The sequence below is a fragment of the Antrostomus carolinensis genome, unplaced genomic scaffold (assembly GCF_000700745.2).
Source record: "Antrostomus carolinensis isolate BGI_N321 unplaced genomic scaffold, ASM70074v2 scaffold13984, whole genome shotgun sequence".
NCBI classification, from domain to species: Eukaryota; Metazoa; Chordata; class Aves; order Caprimulgiformes; family Caprimulgidae; genus Antrostomus; species Antrostomus carolinensis.
In genome coordinates, this window is record NW_010310200.1 from 1 (window position 1) to 22,540 (window position 22,540).

The 22,540-nt window shown below is 41.5% G+C and overlaps 2 protein-coding genes across 2 annotated transcripts; one reads left to right on the forward strand and one right to left on the reverse strand.

Annotated features, from left to right (window-relative positions):
* Window positions 1-1,393: 1,393 nt before the first annotated feature.
* SAP18 (Sin3A associated protein 18) lies at window positions 1,394-1,976 on the forward strand. The gene is made up of 2 exons (XM_010166338.1): window positions 1,394-1,515; window positions 1,820-1,976. The coding sequence occupies exons 1-2, from the start codon at window positions 1,394-1,396 to the stop codon at window positions 1,974-1,976; spliced, it is 279 nt and encodes a 92-aa protein (XP_010164640.1).
* Window positions 1,977-3,247: 1,271 nt separating this feature from the next.
* SKA3 (spindle and kinetochore associated complex subunit 3) lies at window positions 3,248-22,042 on the reverse strand. Its single transcript, XM_029084587.1, has 9 exons — window positions 21,914-22,042; window positions 20,873-21,038; window positions 18,836-19,253; window positions 15,097-15,197; window positions 14,417-14,419; window positions 14,118-14,305; window positions 13,703-13,915; window positions 13,211-13,329; window positions 3,248-3,497 (listed from the first exon to the last, which is right to left on the reverse strand). The coding sequence occupies exons 1-9, from the start codon at window positions 22,040-22,042 to the stop codon at window positions 3,248-3,250; spliced, it is 1,587 nt and encodes a 528-aa protein (XP_028940420.1).
* Window positions 22,043-22,540: the final 498 nt, after the last annotated feature.

Sequence of the window (22,540 nt, forward strand, 5' to 3'; positions counted from 1 at the left end):
CCCACGGAAGCACAACTTTAGCGAAGTGCTGAGCGCCGCACACTGAAACTTACTGCCGCTGAATTGCCCGGTTCAGATGCACATAATCAGGGCTTGTGTTGTGGCCTGCCTTTGGTTATCACAACGAATTTGTTAAACACGGAGGTTCTCCTTTAACTCATGCTTAAATTTTGTTCCCAAAGCCCTGTTTTTTCGGTAGAAGCAGTTGTCACAGGCGGCTTGAACTGTTGTGTGAACGATGTGTTGGTTTTAAGTCAGAGCCTTTTGTGGGTGGAGTAATGTGCTTATTTTTGTCTGGTCAGGTAGCAGTGCTTTAACAGAGCTGCTTTAATTGCTTTTAGATTTAGTTTGGAGAACTGCTTTAGTCTGCATTGCAAACACAGTAGGTTTTGTTGAAGAATTTTAAAGAATGCTTTTGAAAGTGAATTATTTATGCTACTTTTAAAACCTTATTTTTCCTTAGCTTGTATGTCATATGGTTGAATAAACCCATTTTTGTGGGTTGCAAAGCATGCAGTTCTAATTTACTACTTAATGGGATTTATGGACTCCGTCCAGGCTATTGATGGTGTCTGAGATCTTTGCCATCTGCAGAAGTCAGAGTGGGCATTGTCTGTCAACACACTGCTCCTTGGTTGCTTGAGGCTTGGAGTGAGTGTACGGTCTGTATAATTAGAGCCGCTTTAGTTGTGATGATTGAGTCTTTTTGTTATTGAAATTCTAGAAATGGGCTTTGTCCCTGGTCTGGTTGAAGGCTGGGAAAAGGAGGAGTGCTGCCTGTTAGGGCAGAAATGGAAATCTGGATAGAAATGGAAAATAGTCATGATGGTTTTTCTTTTATTTCTACATTTCCTCTAGTATTCTGGAAGCTATTTTAACATAGACACCAACTTAGGTGAGGAAACACTTAGTAGTGTTCTTTGTATAAATGCATTTAAAAAAACCAAGTTCCCTGCTGTTTAAATAGTAACTCATTTGAGAGACAGAGAAAAGCAAATGTTGAAACATACACAGAGGTGACAAGACTTGTCTAACAGTGAGTGCTGTTACTTAGAAGCTGCTACAGCTTGAACCACGTTTGCACTGGACCGCATTGTCTCCAGTGTACAGGACGTGGTGAAGTCTCCCAGGTGTTATAGTCCATAACTAGAGCAACTGATCCATCAGATTGTTTGGACTGACACCCTTGTGGAATCCATGGCTCACTCTGCAGCTGAAGTGTAAGATGTTGCTCACCTTCAGGCATGGGCAGAAAGCACGCAGAGGCAGGGAACTACATGGTTATGTTGTAGCAATATGTTGATTCCACCTTAAGTGTGTTGTGGGAAGCTTGTTTTGTTGTGGTTGCTTTTGAGAACGTGAACATTGCTTTGGTTTGTTTGTTTAATCCAGGATGGATGCAACTCTGAAAGAGCTGACCAGCTTAGTGAAAGAAGTCTACCCAGAAGCACGGAAGAAGGGCACACACTTCAATTTTGCAATTGTTTTTACAGATCTCAAGAGGCCTGGATACAGGTAAATGGCATTTCGTCTCTGGGTTAATAGAAGATTTTAGGCACTGGAACAGTAAATTAATTTTCATAAACACTGATTTTTAAAGTTGAGAACTCACAAATCAAATTTTTAAAGCTTTCCTTGTTGCACCTGCTGCTGGAGGAGGGAAAAAAAACAACCCAGCATCCTGTGTACGTAGCTGGATGCTCAGTACAGTGCAGAGGGTGGCACAGGAGGGTGGCTGTGAGCCCATACAGTTTCTGGCTTGGACATCTGGAGAGATTTGCCTCTGATAACTAACTTGCCTGTCCTCTCCTGCACACAGGGTGAAGGAGATCGGCAGTACCATGTCGGGCAGGAAGGGCACAGATGACTCCATGACATTGCAGTCTCAGAAATTCCAGATAGGAGACTACTTGGATATAGCAATTACTCCTCCGAATCGTGCCCCGCCCCCATCGAGCCGCATGAGACCCTACTGAGCTATTCCTGCTTTGTGTGGCTGCACCCTCTGTTGGTTCCCACTTGCTGGTCTGAAGCAGGCTGCTGCTTTTGCTTTTGTTGCTACGCAAGAACACCTGAAGACGAAGCTGAGCATCAGAAATTAAAGCTAACTTTTAAACCCTAACTCTTAGTTTATTTGTGTAGAAGAAACACTTGCCTTTAGCCGTGCCATCGTCCTGTCCCTGATCCTTAGAGTTTGAACAGTAAGTCCGTGTGTCCCGTGTTTCAAGATTTCCTTAAAAGACGACCAGAAGGATTACAGGTGTTCTGTAGTTCTGTCTTGTTCGGAATAAAGATTGATGTTGTTAATCTTTTTGATGGTGTGGTGGTGTTTGGTTTGTTTGTGGTTTGTTTTTTTTTTTTTTAAAGTGAATTTCTGCAGAGAAATGTGGAAGTTGGAATTTTAAGCAGAAGTTGAAATTGAAAGGAGGGCCAAAGCCTTTATCTGGTAACTTTTGGGCTTGTTGGGTAGAGGCAGGTAGCCTTGCGGAGATTCCTTGCACAGGAGGATTTCTTAAACTGCTGCTGGCTGGATTTTGGAGGGTGAGGATGTGAGCAGTGTGGTGGAAGGCCGGGAAACACAGCGTTACCCTCCCTCCCACGTAGATGTGCAGACAAGGGAAGTCAGAGCTGAGCTGTGTAAGGCTGCCTGTCCTCCTGCAGGGGAGCCAGGGCAGGCAAATCCAGCTTCCAGGGGCTGCTCCATCTTGTGCCAAGATGATGCCCATCCATGGATTGGGAGTGGAATTGGTGACACCAGTATATCCCGGGACGCTGAGGGGCTGCTGGCCTGACCAGAGGAAGATGTGGTTTGGCACACTTCCACGCCATCCTTCCTCGAGTTCTGAAGGAACTAACGGTGTCTTCAAAACCAGAAGGTATAAGGCTGTCTTGGAAGGTCTCGCTTTACTCAGAACAGTGATCTCCAAACTTCTGATATCACACCCTTATCAGCAAAAGATTTTTTGAGTATGGGACCCCAAAATTGTTTAAATTATGTTCATCTACTACTGTACTAATATGCATTTTAAAACTACACAAAAATAGAAAGTTGAAATACTTTAAAAAATATTTTAAAACTGTATTTATTAAGGGTACCAAAAAACCTTTCTTGCTGCATCTCAACTTGGATGTTGTCTTGTCTTTGGCTTCTCTTGCGCACCCCACTTTGGAGACCGCCCTCTTGGAAGATGGGCGTGTCTGCAGAGACCTGGCCAGAAGAAATCCAGCGTTCTCAGACTGAGGTTGACTAAGGAGCGTGCAGAAGTGTTTCCTCGTGAAAATACACCGGCAGGCGCTGTGCCCAGAGATGCGCTTTCCCGCAGTTTCGATGGACCGAGAAGAAGTTGGGCAGCAAGTCTGCGCTCTGGCAGTACGTGTGGGAGTCCTGGCCCTGACCACCAGCTTCTTGGCCAAGCGAACCTGCAGGGTGGAGGTGGCTGGCTTGCATACGTCGATCTCCTGGGCTGCTGACCACAAGCAGTGTATTGTCAGTGTACCTGAGCAACAGGACAACACCCCGTTTTGGCTTCTGGAACTTAAAGGAAGCCTCTTTCCCCGTTACCTTAATCTAATGCACACGTATGATTGTGGACCCTACGCTGACCAGTCTGAGCTGGGTAAATCTCACCCCTTAGCCCGCAGTAAAATGACTTTTCACAAATCCTTGTATTGAACAGCAGTTTCTCAAGTTACCCCAACCCTCGGGTGTCAGGGCAGAGCCAGGGAGCAGTGAGGTATCAAGGGTCAAGGCTGTTCTGTGTTAAGTTACTGAGGAATCTGGAGGTTGTTGGGGGTGTCTAGCAGCCAGCTTCCAGACTCTCAAAAGAGGGGAAGGAGTAGCTAAGGGATGTCAGTTGTCCATGGAGAGACTGGAAGGCTGGTCTGTGTGATGGACACAGCTCTCTGGGAAATGGCTGATGTCGCCTGGTACCTTCTTAAAGAGCAGGAGAAAGAACGGGTGACCCATCTCGCAGCAAATCAGTGTAACACCGGAGGATGGGGCCTCTGCCTTCCCACAGCTCAGTGTTTGCCAGTTTCTTCTGTCACTGCAGGGGGAGATCTTGACACACACAGGTGCCTCTGGTGGACAGCAGGCTCCAGCTGTCGCTGGCCGTGTGCCTCTGCTGCCTGACCCTCAGCACCAGCTGGTCCCTAGAGAGCCAGGGGCCCCTGTTGTGTCCCTGTGTGCTGAGAGAGAGGCAAGAGTGGAAGCGGAGGCTGGAGCTGTTCCTTGGGGCCCTTGTCTTCTTCACTTAAGGCCTTAGCAGAGCAGAGGCTAAGACTGAAGCGTTCCTGTATGCTGAGGACAAGACTTGCCTTCTTTCATGAGCCGTGGTTTATATATATATATTTTTTTTTAATTATTATTATTTTTTTTTCTTGCAGGAGACCCTTGGTGCAGTACAGCATGAGAGATTTTAGGTTCAGTTCTGCCCGTGGTTCACCCTTTTCTGTCCCCCTTCTATGGCTTCTAAGTTATGGAGTTGTGATTTCAGTTTTTCATGAATAATCCTCATTTGCAGAATCATCTGCATCCAAGTCGCTTTTCCCCCTAAAACTGAAGAGGCGGAAAAGTGGTCCCCACCCATTTTTAAAGAAAGCTCAAGAAAAGAAAATATACGTGCTGCTTTATAAAGGACTGAGCCTGGAAGTGGCAATGGAGCTGGTCTGGTGTGGCCAGAGGTGGGATGGGTGGGGTGTTTTGCCGAGGTGAAGGCAGTCATCACCTCTGGTGTGAGGGGGAGGCTCCCCACCATGCTGTTGCTGTGAAGAGCCTGCATGTTTTAACAGCTCAATAACTTGTGTCACCAGGGGCAGGTTTGGTCAGGGTTGGGACCCTGGCCACCTGCATCCTGGGCTGTGGCCAGCAGATCAGCCATCTGGTTTTTGGCACCTTACAGACTTGGGCAGACAGAAAAGTGAAGACCATTGCTAAGTGGCCTGCTTTGCCACAGGGCATCATCCCTGCTGCAGAATGAGTGAGGTGAGTCCTGCAGTAACCAGTGTGTAACTACAGCATTGCACAGCCTCCCACCAAGGCCAGGACAGACCTGCTGTTGGAGATACCCAGGGATATGGCCAGTTCCTCATTTGTGTCCTGGTTTTTCCTTTGCCTTTAAGGATAATTCTCAAAAATCAAACGCAGTCAACGTACAAGGCAAGAGCAGCAAGTGAGTGTGTGTCTGTGACTCAGCTGCTCTAGGAAGCAGCTCAGCTTTGCTGCTGGAATGGGAGCTGTGGCCCAGTGATGGCTTCCATGTGCCCAGCCTGGGCCCGGTCTTCACACACCTCAGGGGAAAAGAGGAACAACTGGCTTTATCTTGGCAGCCCATGAAGCAAAAGCAGCAGGAAATTAACATGCAGAACTGCCTGCAGTAGCAAATCCTCCCGCTTGACTGCTTAGGTGTGGAGTTTAGCTTCACATGACTCCCATGAAAGTACAAACAGCTGACCTCTTCCCTGGCTGCTTCAGGCTCAACACCTCCCTGGAAAGTGATTTGCCCTTGACCACTTGCACTTCACACAGAAAGGTAATGCAGAAGTGAAGAGAATTTCAACTTCCTGTGCCTATTTTTATGGGAAAAGACACTTGAGAGGTCGGTGCAGTACATGTTCTCTACATCAAAACTCCTTTACGTGATCAAGAGGAGCAGTTTTGAACTCAGACGCCAGGATACAGCCAGCAGTTGTGACAGCAGACAGCACCAGGGTACAATCATCCAGATGTTGCAAGAGGTGGAACAGTCAGTGGAAGTTGTGACCTGCTGAGCTCCTACTGCACAGGGGAGAATTTACTCATAGAAAGGAGCTTGTGTGTCTCTTTCAAAGCTACTACAAAAGCTGAGGAAGGACGTCAGTCCCTAAAAAAAGAGAAAAATATGTAAAGCACCGTGGTTCAGGGAAATTAAAGCATGGTCTCAAAACTCAACAACAGTGAGCAATTCCATGTGCTCAGGAAGCAAACTTGTGTAGACAATGCTACACCCAGATCCCTCAATCCACAGGACTTGCTTTGTACACAGCCATTTCATGAGGAATTTTTGTCCCTCATCAAGGCAGCTGCATGAGATGTGTTTTTTCACTTTTCTTTTTGGATGCTTAAAGCCCTAACAGACACAACTCGGTTTCATCGCTGCACTTTCACCAGCAACCCTGCCCTGGCCCTTCAAAGCTCCTTTCTTTCCTTGCAATGGCAGCATGGGCCTTGTAAAGCTTCTGTGTAGTGCTTTTGGGAGCAGCTGGCTGTGTTTCTGGTGGAGCAACTGGTGTCTGGGTTAATTCCCTCTCTTAAGCAGCAAGGAAGAGGCTCACACGCTTTGCTAATAACCTGGGCTGCATCAGACACACTCCTCACGCAGGCACCGTGTTCTCTGTCTGTCTGGAGCAGGTGTGAAGACTTAAGTTTTGCTTTACTGCTCTGGAAAAAGCAGAAACAGCCTTGCTGCAGCACAAAACCATGAAGCATTATCAGCGAGTTCTCACTCTTGCAATGGGCAGCGTGGAAAAATGAGAAGGTCTCAGAAACCTTGTTGTGTCACAGCAAATGAGTGACAACAGCTATGGCTGTGTTCACAGAACAGCACTGTAAGTAAAGCGACAGCACAGACACAAACTGCCCAACCCAAAGCCGTTGTCTCAGCCCTCGTGTCTCGACATTACAGAGCAGCTGGGTTAAAAAACACATCAGTTCCTCCAAGGGAAGAGGACACTGAGGAATGCGAATTGTAAAACACCCACGTCACGTTGTGCACAGCAGGCGCCGTGCCTGGCCACAAAGACCTGTCAGCAATGAGGAGGAGGTGCCAGGCTGGCCCACCAAGCAAGGCACTGGAGATAAATAGAAAATGGCGAAGGGCTGGGGTCAGAGGGGCTGGAGTGTTTGGGACCATCCCTGTGGTATTTCCAGTCTCACAGAACTGACAGACTTAAGGAGAGAGACATCCTGGCCCAAAGAACTCACCTGAGCTCTTCAACACTAAGCAAGAAAATCCAGTAAATGCTGGAAGTGACAGCTTCAAGGGCACCTCTGGGTGAGCTCCTCTTAGTGCTGGCTGAGGCATGAATTCCCCACCCCATGCTTCAGGAAAACATGAGTCTTGGGGGTCTGTACCTGCCCCAGACAACCCCACTGTGTGTGCTGTTTGAATCCAATTATTCCTTTCCTTGAGTCCTCAGTGCACATTTGGGAGATGTAGAAGACCTGCCACCTCTCCATTACCGAGAAAGAAATGGGAGCAAGCATAGCTAGTTGACCCTTTTCCTTCTAGTCTTCTGCTGAGGTCTTGTAGCTGAAACCATGAAGCACGTACCCCAGGCTTCAGAGGACAAGAGAGGAGAGCCCCAGCAGCAGTTCCAGGTAGGGCATTTGAAGGACAGCACCTTCACCCCTTGGTACCTGCCCGCGCAGCCGGGGCCGAGCACCATCCCCCAGCCCTTGCTGAGCCTGGGGTCTGCAGCAAGGGCTGCCACCCTCCTGCTGCCTTTGGTTTCAGAACTGCACTGAAACTGCACAGGCTTGTGCTTAAAAGGGAGAAGGGAAGTGCGTGCATTTAAAAATCCTAGAGGTTTGAAATATGGTCCCACCAGCACCACATTAAAACAGCCTACATGGCCAGGAATGAACCACACCACCCTGCACCTACAGGGCCATCTTCTGAGGGTGAGGTTTGTCAGAGTAGCTGTGTCCCCTCCAGTCTAACTCATGCACAGCTGCCATGGAAGTGCCATTCACTGCTCCAGCTGCCATGGAAGTGCTCGTGGAACAGCCTCAGGAAATCTGACCAAAGCAGGCAGGCAGCCAGGACAGGATTCCCAGAGCAGCTTAAACTGCCAGTGAGGGAGGTGGCCCTGGCTCCCAGTGCCCCCACCCTTTCCCTTCTCCACCCTCAACAGCTGTCAGTGCCTTTGCAGGTGAGCAGCGATGTGGGTCAGCACACACAGTCCAGAAACAATTTAACCTTGGAAAACAACCATTAGTTCCTGGTGGCTGGGCAAGCAGGAAAGCTTCCTGTGCCACCCCAACTGCAGTGACGCAGCCAGGGCTTGGGACCTGCAGCTGTGGGAGAGGAAAGGCGGGACCGCGCACCAAGGCCTCACGTTGGTTTACAACAATTGCATAAACAATCATTAGGGAGGTAACCACAGGGCTTTAAGCCAGGGATTATGAAAGCACGTGCACACCTTCCTGCTGGGCATTCTGCAAACGATCCTCTCTCGGTCTCTCTCCAGGAGAAATGCCCGTGTAGCACCGTATCTTCTTCCATGGACCATTTCCCGTGTGTGCACAGTTGTGCTATTTATTTTTTAAACTCTTCAACTTAGACAAGATCAAAGAAATTTACAGACCTGGTCAGCTCCCTACTGTGATGTCAACTGCCCTTTTGTAAAAGTGAGTCCTGCCATAAGAACAGCAGGAGGTTTCATGGTTAAGTCGACAGATAATATAGCCGGCAGTGACCAACTTTCTTAGTATAAAGCTGTAATTCCTGTGCAGTGACATACGTGCGATTCCATAGTGCAGCCACTGGATGTTGTCAGTGCTCCTTATAAACACCACAATCTCTGTATTACTGTCCCCTGGGGAAACAAGGTACTCCCAAAATACATCAGTACGGCTATTGATGGAGCATATGAAACCACCACGAGTACTGGAACATCTGAATGATGACAACAAGGAACGAAGCAAATATCATCTCTTACAGAAAATATAAAGCATCCATGAGGCTTTAAATAACCAAGGAAGCCGAGGCTGCAGTTATTGCTCCCGTGATTTATAAAGACATCAATAAAGGCACAACAGGAGGCACTAAAAGCGATGTTATCATTTATCCATTTGACAACCAGCTGGGAAGTTTCATTCCACTGCAAGATCTGTATTTGTAATTTAACCTCAAGCAAAATATTTCTAAGAAACAAAAGCATTGACCACTTTACAGCAGTTCCAAGGCAGAACAATTGAGATGCTCCTTTGACAACAAATGGGATTATGAAGAGAAGTTTCTGTTAGCTGACACATTTGATATACTTAAACAAATGAAAAGAAGCTTAAGAACCACAGCAAAGGAAGGAAAACTGAAGGCTGTGCTCTTCTGGTTGCTTCCCAGACATCCCTAAATATTGAAGTGCAGTTTTGTGCTGGTTCAATCTTTTCTGATGCAGGCTACTGCTAGAAGATGTGATCCTGCTCTCACCCTTCCCTTACATCTGATCCAGTGATCACACAGGCAGAAGCTGAGTTTGAGATCACTGTTAAGGAGGATAAACTAGAAAAGAAAATTAATTAGTCTTTCAGTGCCTCAGCAAATGGAAGGAATCCATCATAAAACTGCAAGACCTCTAAATTCTGTGCACAAGCAGCGGTGAAGCAGCCTCTAGTGGAAGGAGCCCCCAGTTAAACTGGATTAAGCACAACACAGAACAGCAGCCTGAACCAGTTCCGCCTCTTCTCAGATGGTGACTGTCCCTTACAGAACTACTGCGCTCACTACTTATTTAGCTACTGTTTATCCAAACTGCACTTTCTGACAGGCCAGTGCTGTGATCAGATTCATCCCACAACAAACCAACCTGCAACTTTTAAGTTCTTTTGTATTATTCTCACTCTGACATGTCATATTACTTCAGTGCACAGTGGGGTGAGCCTTTGTTCAGCAGCTGTACTGGTTTAAGCGGAGTCTTAACCTCCTCCAGCCTCATGGCTACATCCTTGGTTGTTTGACCATTTGTGGTTTATCAGATGTCCACCCAGCCGCCCGCGTGAGAGAACTGATCTGAGTACAAAAAAGACAATACAAACCACTAAACTTTCCACTCCCCCCCAGCTGATTTTGAACACGGATCATTTTCCAACACTGCTTATGCTTTCACTTCTGCCAACTCCCTCCCCCTCCGCCCCAATACTCAAACTACTGCTTAGGCCTTACTGAAACCTAAAAGGTTTTCCAAGGTAAAGCACAACAAACTAAAACTAGTTTTTGTTGTGCTGCTCTGATTATATCCACCTCAGAGCAACAGACCTGCTATAAAGAAAAACATAAACACAAACAGCAATATTACTCGTATTAAGGTAACATTGTAGGCAAGAAAAACAAAGTTAGTAAAACTTCATTTCTAGATTCCAAAAAGTCTTACGCCAGCATTGTGTCAAATAGCTTGAGTAGACTAGAAGATTTTAAGATTTCAATTGTCACCTTGAAGACAATTTGTATCTCAAAATATTAATTGAATCCTTTCCATATTAGTTAAATAGCTACAAAATGTAGCAGAAAACATTGTTTAATAGGCAAGAAAAATGATGCAAATGGTTTATGGTGAGAACCGCAGCACTGCGAGGTGCAACTCCACAGTTCCCTAATGGAGGAAAGGACAGTGGAGTGCAGAGCTGCTCCCGAGTTTAGGGAAAAGACCTTTATAAGGCTCTTCGGGAATTTCATTAGTTGAAGGGGGGAGGTGGGGCAGGAATGAAGCAGGGTCCAGGACAGTAGTGCTGCTTGTTCCATTTCATGTTAAATGGAGTCTTTCAGGACATCTAGATTGCTTCAGGGCAAGGAAGTACCCATGAAGTGCTGTGGAGGGAGAATGCAGGCTGTGAAACCCCCTCCTGCCCAGTGCTGGTAAATCCGGCTGCCTGAAAGATTCTTGCTCTGCAGCAGAACACTTTGTATCTTGTTAAGACCATGAAATTCCATGACTAGCATCCAACCCATTATGTGGCTTTAGCCTGTGAAGATGCTGGAAACAGGTCTGGCCTTCACCCTCTGAAGGAGCTGGATAGAACAAGTAAGTACTTTTATAGCGGCATATGATTAGTTTTCCAAGCATCTGAGACAGATTTATTTAGTATTCAAAAGTGTTGATTAAGCTCAGAGACTGACATATAATCATACGTGAATATTTTTAAACAGAAGGTAGCACAGGAAAATGACAGTGTGCTCAGGCCAGAACTAGTAGAAAATCAGCTTCTCCAGTTAATTTGATGTACATTTATCCTGGACAATGACTGGAATAGCAGGAAAAAGGCTCCTTTACTTGGCAGGTTTTAGCCAGGATAGGTCCACCTAAGCATTTGGAGAAATACTTCCAGGCATCTCCAGATGTTTGCATACCCTGAGGACTTAAAAACAAAGTGTTCTGTGTTCAGAAAAGCATAGAGTTCTCCCCATCTCCTGGGACAATCTCTCCTTTCTCTAGTGTTGTATGCCTGCCTTCATATAAATGACAGACTTCTAGCCATCAACAGGAAGATGACATGCAGCTAAGAGCAGTCCGGGAGTCACTGAGAGGAACAGCTGACACTAGAAACAGCAAACTGGCTCTAAGCCAGGACACGTAGTTGGTGTTTCCTATGGACAAAAGTTAAATCTCTGGTGGAAAAAAAAATCCCAATTACTATGACCATCAGATACCAAAAACAAGCCCAGCAACCCTGAGAATTTAAGCTCTGTCAGCTATTACAGGGATAGATGTGCATGTTTAGAAGTGACACCACCACTTACAGAACACACATGGTAGCAGCACAGGAGAGTAAGCAATCACCTACATGCCTGCCAGGAAATCTTTCCAGCAGCTGAAGATATATGTAAGCAGTACCAATTGCACAATATATTTCCAAATAATTCATATTCAAGGCAGAGTAAATCTTTTAGGGCTACAGAGGTTAGACTGCCAAAAGGAAAACAGATGTATAGCACCTAACAGAATGTCCATGTAAGAAAGCTGTAAGAAAGCAGCAGCAGCGTAAGAACTACCCGTCCATCAGACAGGTAACAGAGAGCCGATGCAGGAATATGGCCGATACGTCTTAGTGCTGCAGAAGTGACTAACAGCATAGAAGCTCTCACACTGTTGAAGTACTACACTTTAAACTGAGCCCTGAAAAGAGGTACAGTGCCACCAGAACAGAGATACGCACTGTCTGGGCAATATACTGGACTTTCCCTTTATTGCAACCTAACTACGCTGCTCTACAGCCTACTGCAAACGGAAGCACGCATAACAAACGTGACAATCGGGTGAAAGACTGAAGTACCACCCCATACACGATCCCAGTCCTCTTTGGAGGACATATATATGTATATATATATTTAAAACCCCCTCAATATCTTTTGCCAATAATTTCAATAAAAAATTAAGCACAAGGCACAAGTTATTAGTTCAAACAAGTTTAACCACATCAAACTTTCTCCTTTATATGGCTCTTTCCTCCCACTAGTCTTTTCTTTCGCTTTTTGAGCTTGTTATGATTCAGTGATAAGATCCATGAATGTGAAGCAGTCTCAACATTGTCTTCAGCTTGATTTCAGATGTTTGGCTTGAAAAATCCAGGATTTCCTCTGCAAATTTAACCAGAAGAGTTCATGAACTTATCTGAATCATATTTTGAATTAGCAGAAGACAAAGACATTGAAAACTTTTTTTTTAAGTTATCTTGACAAGAAAAAAGGAAGGGTCAGCTAAAGTGTGAGCTTTGCTCTATTTGATTACTCAAATGGATTCCAACTCCAAGTATATTAAGATACCTACTTTTATCAGTCTCATTCTGGGTTATTATGATTATTACTTGACTTCATACATGTTCCTTGCACCTCTTATCTAAATAATCTGTACTGACCCCAAGTTTAACAGATAATCAACACGTGTAATATACATTACATCAAATCAGGAATATCTGCACTTGATCACGTTGTCACAAAAAACTTTTCTATTCAAATCAATTGAGTTCTTTTTAAAGCTCCTTTTCTATTGTTCAAAGATTACTCATACTTCTTGTAGACTAATTTAATCTCACGTATTGTTCAAAAGTGGTTTTGCATTTCAAAGAACTTCGACAAAACAACCATGAAATTGGTCATGTCACTTATATAGTTTTCTCCAATTCCTTAGTTCTATTGCCTAAATTTACTCAGAAGAAAGCATTCACTGGTGCTCTGATTGCCACAAAGCAAAATATACCTACAAATAAAACAGTAAAACTCTACCTTAATTTATTTTTTTAAAGTTGAGAGGATTCAAACACACAATCAATTATAATATTTGTTGAAAATGAAGGCAGTCAGATACCATGCCAAAGAACAGTTACTTAGTCACAGCAACAAGAGCTATTTTGGTAGCTGAAGAGCAAACAGCTGCATTAATTTCTAAATGCATTAAAGCATCTTTATAGCTCCTCCACATTAAATTACTCAACTAAATTTTCAAAATTTGGTCATACCTGTTCTCTTTGTTGCAGTAATCAGTGAAATCACCTTCATATCTTCTAGCATTTCCTACCTTAGTCTCCATTTCCTTGGGTTTAGAAGAGTCTACTTTATTATTATACTTGGACAGAATCTACAGGAAATATTAAAAGGGAATAAAAAGAATTATCTAAGAACTCAAAGCAGGATTCACAATCACACAATCACAGAATCACAGGGGTTGGAAGGGACCTCTGGAGATCATCTAGTCCAACCCCTCTGCCAAAGCAGGGCTGCCTTCCTGAAACAATCCTCATCAGCAATAAAAATCATCAATGTTTATACATTTGATAAGTAGCAGAGAACTCTTGAAACAATCCTCATCAGCAATTACTGTTTATACATTTGATAAGTAGCAGAGAACTCTTTATTTTTGAAGAGCAACATTTGATAGAACTAATCCCTTTTAATGACACTATTTTGATATTAAAACTATTTAGGAAAAAAAAAAAAGTGTATTAGCTAACCTGTAGAACATCATCTGGTATCCTTGTTATTTCTGGAGGTGGAGGAGTATTGAGTAACTGGTCATACTGTTTTATTTTGGGAGGAGAAGGGTCTCTGAAACGTTTAAGGTACTCATCAGAGCTCACAGTAAAAGAGAGGCTATCTTCTGTGAACTTTTTATCTGTTGCATCGTTCTTTGTCACCGACTCCATCTTTTCCCCCTGCTTTACCTGCTGCAAAAGAGTTATTGAATGCCTTCAGTTAACTTACTTGTCTTAGGTAAAGTACTGAATAAATGTTTTTAAAAAATTTGAACATTTGAAATGTCTTCTACAATGAAATAAGAAAAAGTAATATTGGAAAAGAATCCCAAACTGACATCTGAAAAACTGCTTATGGTAAAAGTATATGAAAATATACATAATTGGAATTAACTACCTTAGCTTCTGTTTTTAGCCATCTTGTTTCAAAATCTGGGACCTGTGGCGTTGCTGTATGACTGGGAAAAGGCAGTTCATTTGTCTCTGGTGACCGTGGTAATACTGTGCTATTTGTCCTGGAATGGATTTTCACATCAGGAGTACAGAACACAAGGACCATAGGAGAAACCATCCAGTCAGCTGCTGCAATTAAGGGGTGGGGGGAGTATAAAAAAAATTATATACATACACAGACTCACAAGTATATATAAATATTACCAGTTCCAGTGCCCCACTTTAGTTTTCTGAGTCTACCTGCTTTTCATAGATTTGCATATTCTAAAGCACCTGTATCATTTTAGCTGATATTTTAGTACGAAGAACCATCCAAATTACAGAATTCCATAAAAACAGCAAAAGCATAAAAAAAAGTAATAAATCTAATCCCACTACTGAATATAACTGAAAAAGCCCAACTCAAATCAACACTGCTTTAGCTTCTCATATATTCAGTTCTCTCTATGTTTGTCCCAAGTTCTTCACACATTTTCAAGAGACCATATTATATCTCCTCTCAAAGAACTTTTAGCACTACGCTTCAAAGATTTAAGTTACTTTCTCATTACCCTCTTTCGAAGCAGTTTCTTTCCTATCTTTAAACAGATTTAATGGGTATTCTCAGGAAAAAAAAAAAGGCTGAGTTGTCAAATCAGCATTTTATTTAAAATAAGGGTAAGTTGCAGTTAAAAAATGATGGATGCCTCTGAATAATTCTAGATGGATATGAGCAGAAGAATGAGCAAAGCTTTATAAAGTGATAAACTTTCCCATAGAAGCCACCAACATTTAATTTTCTAGACATTAGTACCTGTACAATGACTGGGCCTGAATTAACTATATTTAACCAGAAAGACAGTTAAAAGTTTACCATGCATTTACACATCCATTACATAAAAAATGCATATGGATATTTAGTTCACAGGTTTGTAACTTACCATTCTCAGTTGTCACTTTTGGTTTTGGCCCAGGAGTAACCATGATTTCCCTGGGTGTCATTCCTGGTACATTGACTTCATGATCATGTTTTTTAAACACCCTGAAAAACAAAACACTGTTAACTCTCAAATAATATGAAAAAAAAATTACAATTAAAGGAACACTGTCAACCTGATCACTCGTCCAGTATTTGTTCATCAACATGCAAGTCAAAAAGTCATTTCTTCAAAGATTATTTTTTCATTGATTTTTCATCTGTGATTCTACTGCAGCAATTAGTAGCATGCAAATGTTCAGTTCATCCACAAATTATCAAATACACTGAGATTTCATCCAAGGCAACACCTCCCCCCCAAAAAAAAACCCCAAAGAACAACAACAACAACAAAAAGAAACAGGTGTCCAGGCTAGGATCAATTTTCTTTGTCACAGATGATCAATTCTGTGGCAGGGGTACAGTCTATTTTATTTTGAATCATCCATTGCCTATAAAATTTTAAACAAGAGGAAATCTTTTGGCTCTTAACCTACTAATGTTATTGTGAACACTAAGAGAGTTTTAATTCAATTTTTAGGTTTGATTAAGATTACTTATGCTAAGCACTAGTTGACTTCAGAGTGAAAAACCATTTAATATAAATTCCACAAAACTAGAAACTGAAATTTAAAAAATTATTTTTTCATATCCAAGATATTCTAGTGTAAGAAGGGTGCAGGGAGTTAAGAGACAACACCAGACAAAAAGTGGAAGCTTACCTAAACTCTACACAGAAGCGTGTCCATAAGAAAATAATTTTAAATCATAGAATGGTTTGGGTTGGAAGGGACCTTAAAGATCATCTAGTTCCAACCCCCCTGCCATCAGCAGGGACACCTTCCACTAGACCAGGTTGCTCAAAGCCTCATCCAGCCTGGCCTTCAACACCTCCAGGGAGGGGGCATCCACAGCTTCTCTGGGCAACCTGTTCCAGTGTCTGACCACCCTCACAGTGAAGAACTTCTTCCTAATATCTAATCTAAACCTGCTATAGAGCTTCTCTACAAAAAGTCTAAGCTTAAAAAAAAAATTATCAATTTGAGGTAGTATATTTTACTTAGATGAACACATCTCAAATTTTGAGCTTAAAAAATAAATAAAAAAACCCCAAACTTTTGGTTTCAGTTTTGTAGTAGGTGTACCTGAGTATGTTCTTTTCACCTGCTTCAAAACTGAACACCTGAAAAAAAGTTGAAAGAGTTGAGGTTTACTAAATATTTTTTAACAACTCTGACATTAATTTTTAAAGTAGTATTCACACAATGCACAGCTACTAGACAGATTTAAGTCAGGTACAAGACCTGGCTGGGACAAGCAAGGGAAATGAAAGGGAGGGCTGTCTCCAAGAAAGTCAGAATTATTACCTGTCTTTGTACCTGGAAACTACGGGTATAAGGCTACAGCATTTATACTGGTTGGTTTTGTTTTGCTTACCCAGTCTTCAGGGGAGAGATTCTGCCCATTATCCAGTGATTTTTTTTTTTTTTTTTTAATTTGCTGGCTTAGTGTTCTGCCCATTGAACATGCTGAACCTTCTCACCAAGAGGTGAGTGCTTTAAGATGTTTAATTGTTTCAGCCTTGCTGATCAAACCCCAAGCTACTTAATGATGCAAAATAAACAAAACAAATAAGCTAAAAGACAGTGAAACAACATTTTAACTCTAATGACTTAATGTCATGACCTCTCACATATGCCACTAATTCTGAATCCACGTGCAGCTGTAACCAGTGTGTGTCCATCTGTTTTGGTCATTAATGATGATGTGTTAAAGAACAATCATGCTATAACTAATTCTATACAGAATTTTAATGTTATCATTAGGGGTACATAAGACTGCTAGAGTGATTTTTCTTTTCTTTCCTTTTTTTAACATATATATAAATATCAGTAGTGGGCTAATCTAATTGTTTCACTAGAAATAGCCACAGGAATATAATCTACATTTGTGGATGTATCAAATTATAAGTTACAGTCATAATTAAAACTGAAGATCACATTTAAAACCATTTTCATTAAATAGGAAAAGTAGTACAAAACTACAAAAAGTTATAGATAGCAAAAGAACTTAAATTGTGTGATAAGAGGAAACTATTTTCAAAGTATTATTTGAGAGGGAACCTTTTTTAAATTAATATTTTTCAGGATTCAGTAACAGTTTTCCTTTTATTACAATTCAAATGCTATAAAGCCTTATAGAGATTATAGTATTTACATACCTATTCAAAAGGAGAGATCCTAAAACTATTGTAAAAGAAAAATGTATCTTTTCACTTTTCTCCCCAGTAATCTTCACATTAAAAACTCAAAATTTAACCATTGCAGTAAACTGCATCATCAGGGGACAAAGTCATAGAATCACAGAATGGTTTGGGTTGGAAGGGACCTTAAAGATCATCCAGTTCCAAGACCCCTGTCATCAGCAGAGACCCCTTCAACTAGACCAGGTTGCTCAAAGCCTCATCCAGCCTGGCCTTCAACACTTCCAGGGAGGGGGCATCCACAACTTCCTTGAGCAATCTGTTCCAGTGTCTGACCGCCCTCACAGTGAAGAACTTCTTCCTAATATCTAATCTAAACCTCCCCTCTTTCAGCTTAAAGCCATTTCCCCTTGTTCTGTCATTAATTGCCCTTATGAAAAGTCCCTCCCCAGCTTTCTTGTAGGCCCCCTTCAGGTACTGGAAGGCCACTATAAGATCTCTCCGGAGCCTTCTCTTTTTCAGGCTGAACAGCCCCAACTCTTTCAGCCTGTCCTCATAGGAGAGGTGCTCCAGCCCTTGGATCATCCTTGTGGCCTCCTCTGGACTTGTTCTAACAAGTCACTTAAGTTCACATGGTTCTAAAGAACTTCACACCTGTGCATATATTGCAAATATCAGGGATAAAAAAAAAACAAAATAAAATTGAATTATTTTTTTCACTACTTTTTTTGAATATGGTTCTTGGTTTTTGAACAATTTCTCTAAATATCAAATATTTAGCTGTGGAACAAGTTTCTTTTAAATACTGTCAGCTTTTAAAATTGAATGTTTTGCTAATACTAAGTATAAAAACATGATCTAACTGCCTTTACATTACCTTAGAAGTATAGAAAAATACTTCTGCTAAGGTGTTCTACACCTCACCGCTGCAAATTCTTCTCTTTAATCTTAATTTTAAAGGTGAAAATGTAGACATGTCTTTTCAACAGAAGACTGGAGCAAAGAGAGCTGTTTGTAAGGTGGGCCTGGATAATGTCAGATATAATACACTGTTTCTACAAGGAGGCATTTTACTGAACGCTTTAGAAGCTTTTTCCATGTCTATATTCCCAAAGCTTTTGAAACCTTTAAATTTCCTATGTAATACCTACTGCAGACAACATGTCCCCAAATCCAAGGTTAAGGAAAGCAGAAGATGACAGATATACTGTGCATTTCCATACACAATCTGTTTACAGAGGGAAAGATCCTTACTGTGGTGCAGTCAAGGGAAGGAGTATATTAGAGATGTGTTTCCTGGCAGCATTTGGCACTGCAAAGGCTACGTGAAAAGACACGTAGGAAGTCAAATAAAGACACAGGACTAACCAGCTGTTAGATAATAACATACCACCTGCTTGAATGAAAAGAGAAGGGCAACAGCAGCAAGAAATTAGTACAGCAAGAAGAAAATACTGAAAATTCAGTAGAGAAACAATCTGAACTTAAGTAATTTACTCACTTCATGCTTGCCTGAGCAGTTTTACGAAGAAGTGACATTGTATAATCTTCATTCATACACATGGTATGTTCACTAATTCCAAAGTGTTCAAATTTTGGTGTTGCACACTCATAATCGTCCATCTTTAGCATACATTTTGGTGTTTTGGGCAAGATAGAGGGGGTCTGTGGTTTTAGAGGAGTCCTGTTTGAATTATCTTGATGAGCATTTGTTGCACGTTGTTCTTTCACTGCACTCCAAGGCCTGGAGAAAGCATATCGTGAAAGACCAAAATCAGAAAGCTGGGGGTTACGCAGTGGGTCTTCAGGCACCAGAGGCTTCTCAGTACAAGCAGGAAGATGAGGTACATCATCTGCTTTTTCTTCGGATTTATCCTGGACAGACACTGTTGAATCACTGTTAACTTCTTCCTCTGCCTCTCCTGTTTGATAAAATGAATTTTAAAAAGTCAGAGGATTCTGGTTTATGTATTTATAAAATAAATTGGGACTTTCCCCTCCCATATTAAATTTTTTTTTAAATTTATTATGGTAAAAAAATAGATTCATTCTTTCATTTTAAAACACTGAACCTACAAGAGATATCAAAAGCTCTCATCAGGCTAAGCTATATTTATAATATAGGTCACACATTTACCAAATTTCACTCTACTGGTAAATATTTTTTCTAGGAAAAATTAAATTGAAAGATTTTTACACAAGTGTATTTTTACTAGAATTCCTTTCCCTGCATGGAGCAGGCAGGAAGTGCTAATCTTAAATATATTTATTTGTTTTTATTTCAGTGCAAGAGTGGAAATTCATTAAAAACATACAACATAAATGACAATGAAAAAAAATTTGTATAGTACTGAAAATGTTTTTGGGGAAAGAGCAAAGGCTGCACACAGAACTGGAATGCTCATTCTTCAGAAGAACAGTACTGAAGAAAGGTTCCGAAGCAGCAACTAAAAACTCATGAGAGAGGTTCGCTTTTTAGGTAACAAGAATAATCCCCTGCAGAAATGTGTAATTTGTACATTTCTGTAGTTAGCTGAACTGAAACCCCCCAAAACATCTGAATTTCTGCATGATGTAGGAAGCGGGGTGGCAGGGGAGGAGATATTTAAAATAACACGGCAGAGGCATTACCTTTTTATGTGTATTGGTATTACTTATTCAGATACACTTAGCTTAAAAATACATCTTAAAAATAAATTAACCTTGTAGCTCTGTTTAGAGTCTTCTTTAAAGGCAGAGAGATGAAAGGAAGGAAGGTACTATGAAATCAGAGCTTTCTGCCATATCTTTGTAAAACAGTTGTAGCAGCTTAACTAGGAGGTGAATATGGTCCACAACCACAATTCTGTTGTGTGTAATGACTGGATAATGCTCAGGGGAAGGTCAAGGCTTCTTGAAGACCATTTGGACCCTTGATACCAAAAGGGGTATGTGTAGGACTGACAATTGTATTTTAAACTCATTTGGCATATCTGGATTTTTCCACAAACGCGTGTGTGCACTTTCTCTCTGGATTAAGGATCTGCCCGCCTCCAGTCACCACGCTACTACTGCTTCGTAGATTGCCACGTGTCACCTCATCCCTGTACGAGCTTCTCTTGTCCCCTTTGTGCTACGGAGCACGTGATTTTAAGATTTTCTCTGTGGTGATTTAGGTTAATGCAGTCATCATATTAACACAAACTAATTTAGAGGAATGATTTACAATAGTTTCCCATGCACGAGAGGCCGAAGTAGCATAATGCTCTGGGTTATCCAAATAAGCTTGCTAACATGTTTTCTGAATATATTACTGGAGGAAGAAACCCCATGCAAGAACTTAAAAGCATGCCAGGAGATCTAACTCTGCATTTTTGTATTTTGGTTTATTCTTACTGCACCAATCACAACAGAAACTTTTATCCTCTGGATATTATTATAAAGCAAATAACATAGATGTACTTGATCTCTTAATTAATAGAAATATACACATAGCTAAAGAGAAATATTTTAGAAAATTACATTTGTCTTCACATACTGTATTGCCAAGAAATATTACCTGTAGAATCTTTGACATGTGGTTTGTAGCCATATTTCTGGAACAGCTCTCTTATTTTTCGAAGATCTGCTGCATTTCTTTGCATCAATATTTCACTTGCCTTCATAAACTCATGAATTGCTTGTGTTTCAGAGCAACTCTTACCAAGACTGGCATTAACATCTTCCTTTGGGGGCAGAGGAGGGGAGGGAAATACAGAAATATTGGTTTTCAAATCACCATATGGTAGTTGTTTGTTTACACATTAACTGTTTTGGTTATTGAACTTCAGTTCAGATGAGGATAAGCAGCAAGTTTGGGTCTTATCTACACTTGAAAACTAGGTTACAAAGCATCAGGAATCCATAGGGCATGAGTGTACAAAAGCTTACAAAAGTTAAACTACGATGACAATTCACAGTACGGTAACTACTTACTGGCAACCTCTCCAACTTACTGGCAACCAAGATATATGCTTTCACTCCATAAAAATGAGAGATAACAGCAATTAGTTTGTACTCTTACTCCTTATATACAAAGAATTGGAGCAGATGGTAAACATCAAGTTTATATCCTAGCTGACCTCTCAATTATTTCTACGCCTGCTCATTTCTATAGCCTATTTTCCTGCTTCTAGTAAAGAAATAAAGAACGTTCTTCACAAGTTTAACTGAATGGCTGAAGGTACTGAAACTTCTGTGAAGGTTTCCTTTATTCTAAGTGCTAGCCATTGAACACAAACAAGTATACCTCTTCTCTAGGGTGCTGCTGCTCCTAAATCCTTCTCCCCTATACCTACACCGTGGCACAGCTACAACTTCCCTGTTACCTTTGTCCCCTGCTGACCCAAGCAACAACAGTGACAGCAAACTAAATCTACTTTAAGGCACCCAAAACTTTTTGGACATCCACAGACACTATGAGGACTTATGAGGTAAAGGAATAAAATAAAGGTCAGAACTGCTGACTAACCAAGTTGCATTTTGGCTTAATGATCAAAATAGAATCGTAAGTTTATGGAACATCTCCCCCCGTTTTTCAGAAAGGAAGTTAAGATGTTACCTTCAGAGTCCTGATTTCACAATAGAGGTCATGTAAGACTCTTACTGGAGATTCATCTTCATAGTCTTTGATATGCACGTTCACATGAAAGGGATTGGAAAGAAAAAAGGGGCATTGGTATTTTAGCATGCAAATACATTCTACATCAGAACACAATCTCCTGTATTTGAGAAGCTGGAGTCATATGTTAGAGAAAGAGAGTCAAGACAGGGAAAACCAAAGAGAAACTAGTTCATACTGCATACCTTGCACAGCACATGACTACAGTCTGCACAGAACATTAAACTACACAGAGGAACTGCACAGGCTTCCACTTCAGTGTTGCAGCTAATAGTGTAAAAATTAATAGCAGCTGTTGGTACAATAGGCAGGTCCCTGTGCTGTCACAGATTATTTGTGCTAAATTCTTATCCTTAAAGAGCTTGAACTTGAAATAATAATAAAAGTTGAAAAAAGTGATATAGACTCCACTGAAAAACATACATCAACAAAAAGCTGATTTCTTCTGCCTTATTTGCAGGTCGGCAGACGACAGTACTGTTTACTTACACATGTAGTAGTCATTACTTCTTAAACTGGAAATCAACGTTAATGCAAATATCATAAAAGAGGACACCTGCTATGTGA

Bases quoted from the DNA above. Each gene is read 5' to 3' on its own strand.
- SAP18 (XM_010166338.1), top strand. From the start codon at position 1,394: ATGGATGCAACTCTGAAAGAGCTGACCAGCTTAGTGAAAGAAGTCTAC. The intron at 1,516-1,819 runs GTAAATGGCATT...TCCTGCACACAG, and splicing joins CTCAAGAGGCCTGGATACAG to GGTGAAGGAGATCGGCAGTA.
- SKA3 (XM_029084587.1), bottom strand. From the start codon at position 22,042: ATGCTAAAATACCAATGCCCCTTTTTTCTTTCCAATCCCTTTCATGTG. The intron at 21,039-21,913 runs GTAACATCTTAA...CTGCCCCCAAAG, and splicing joins GTGAAATCAGGACTCTGAAG to GAAGATGTTAATGCCAGTCT. The intron at 3,498-13,210 runs GTATGACCAAAT...CCTGTTGCTCAG, and splicing joins TACTGCAACAAAGAGAACAG to GTACACTGACAATACACTGC.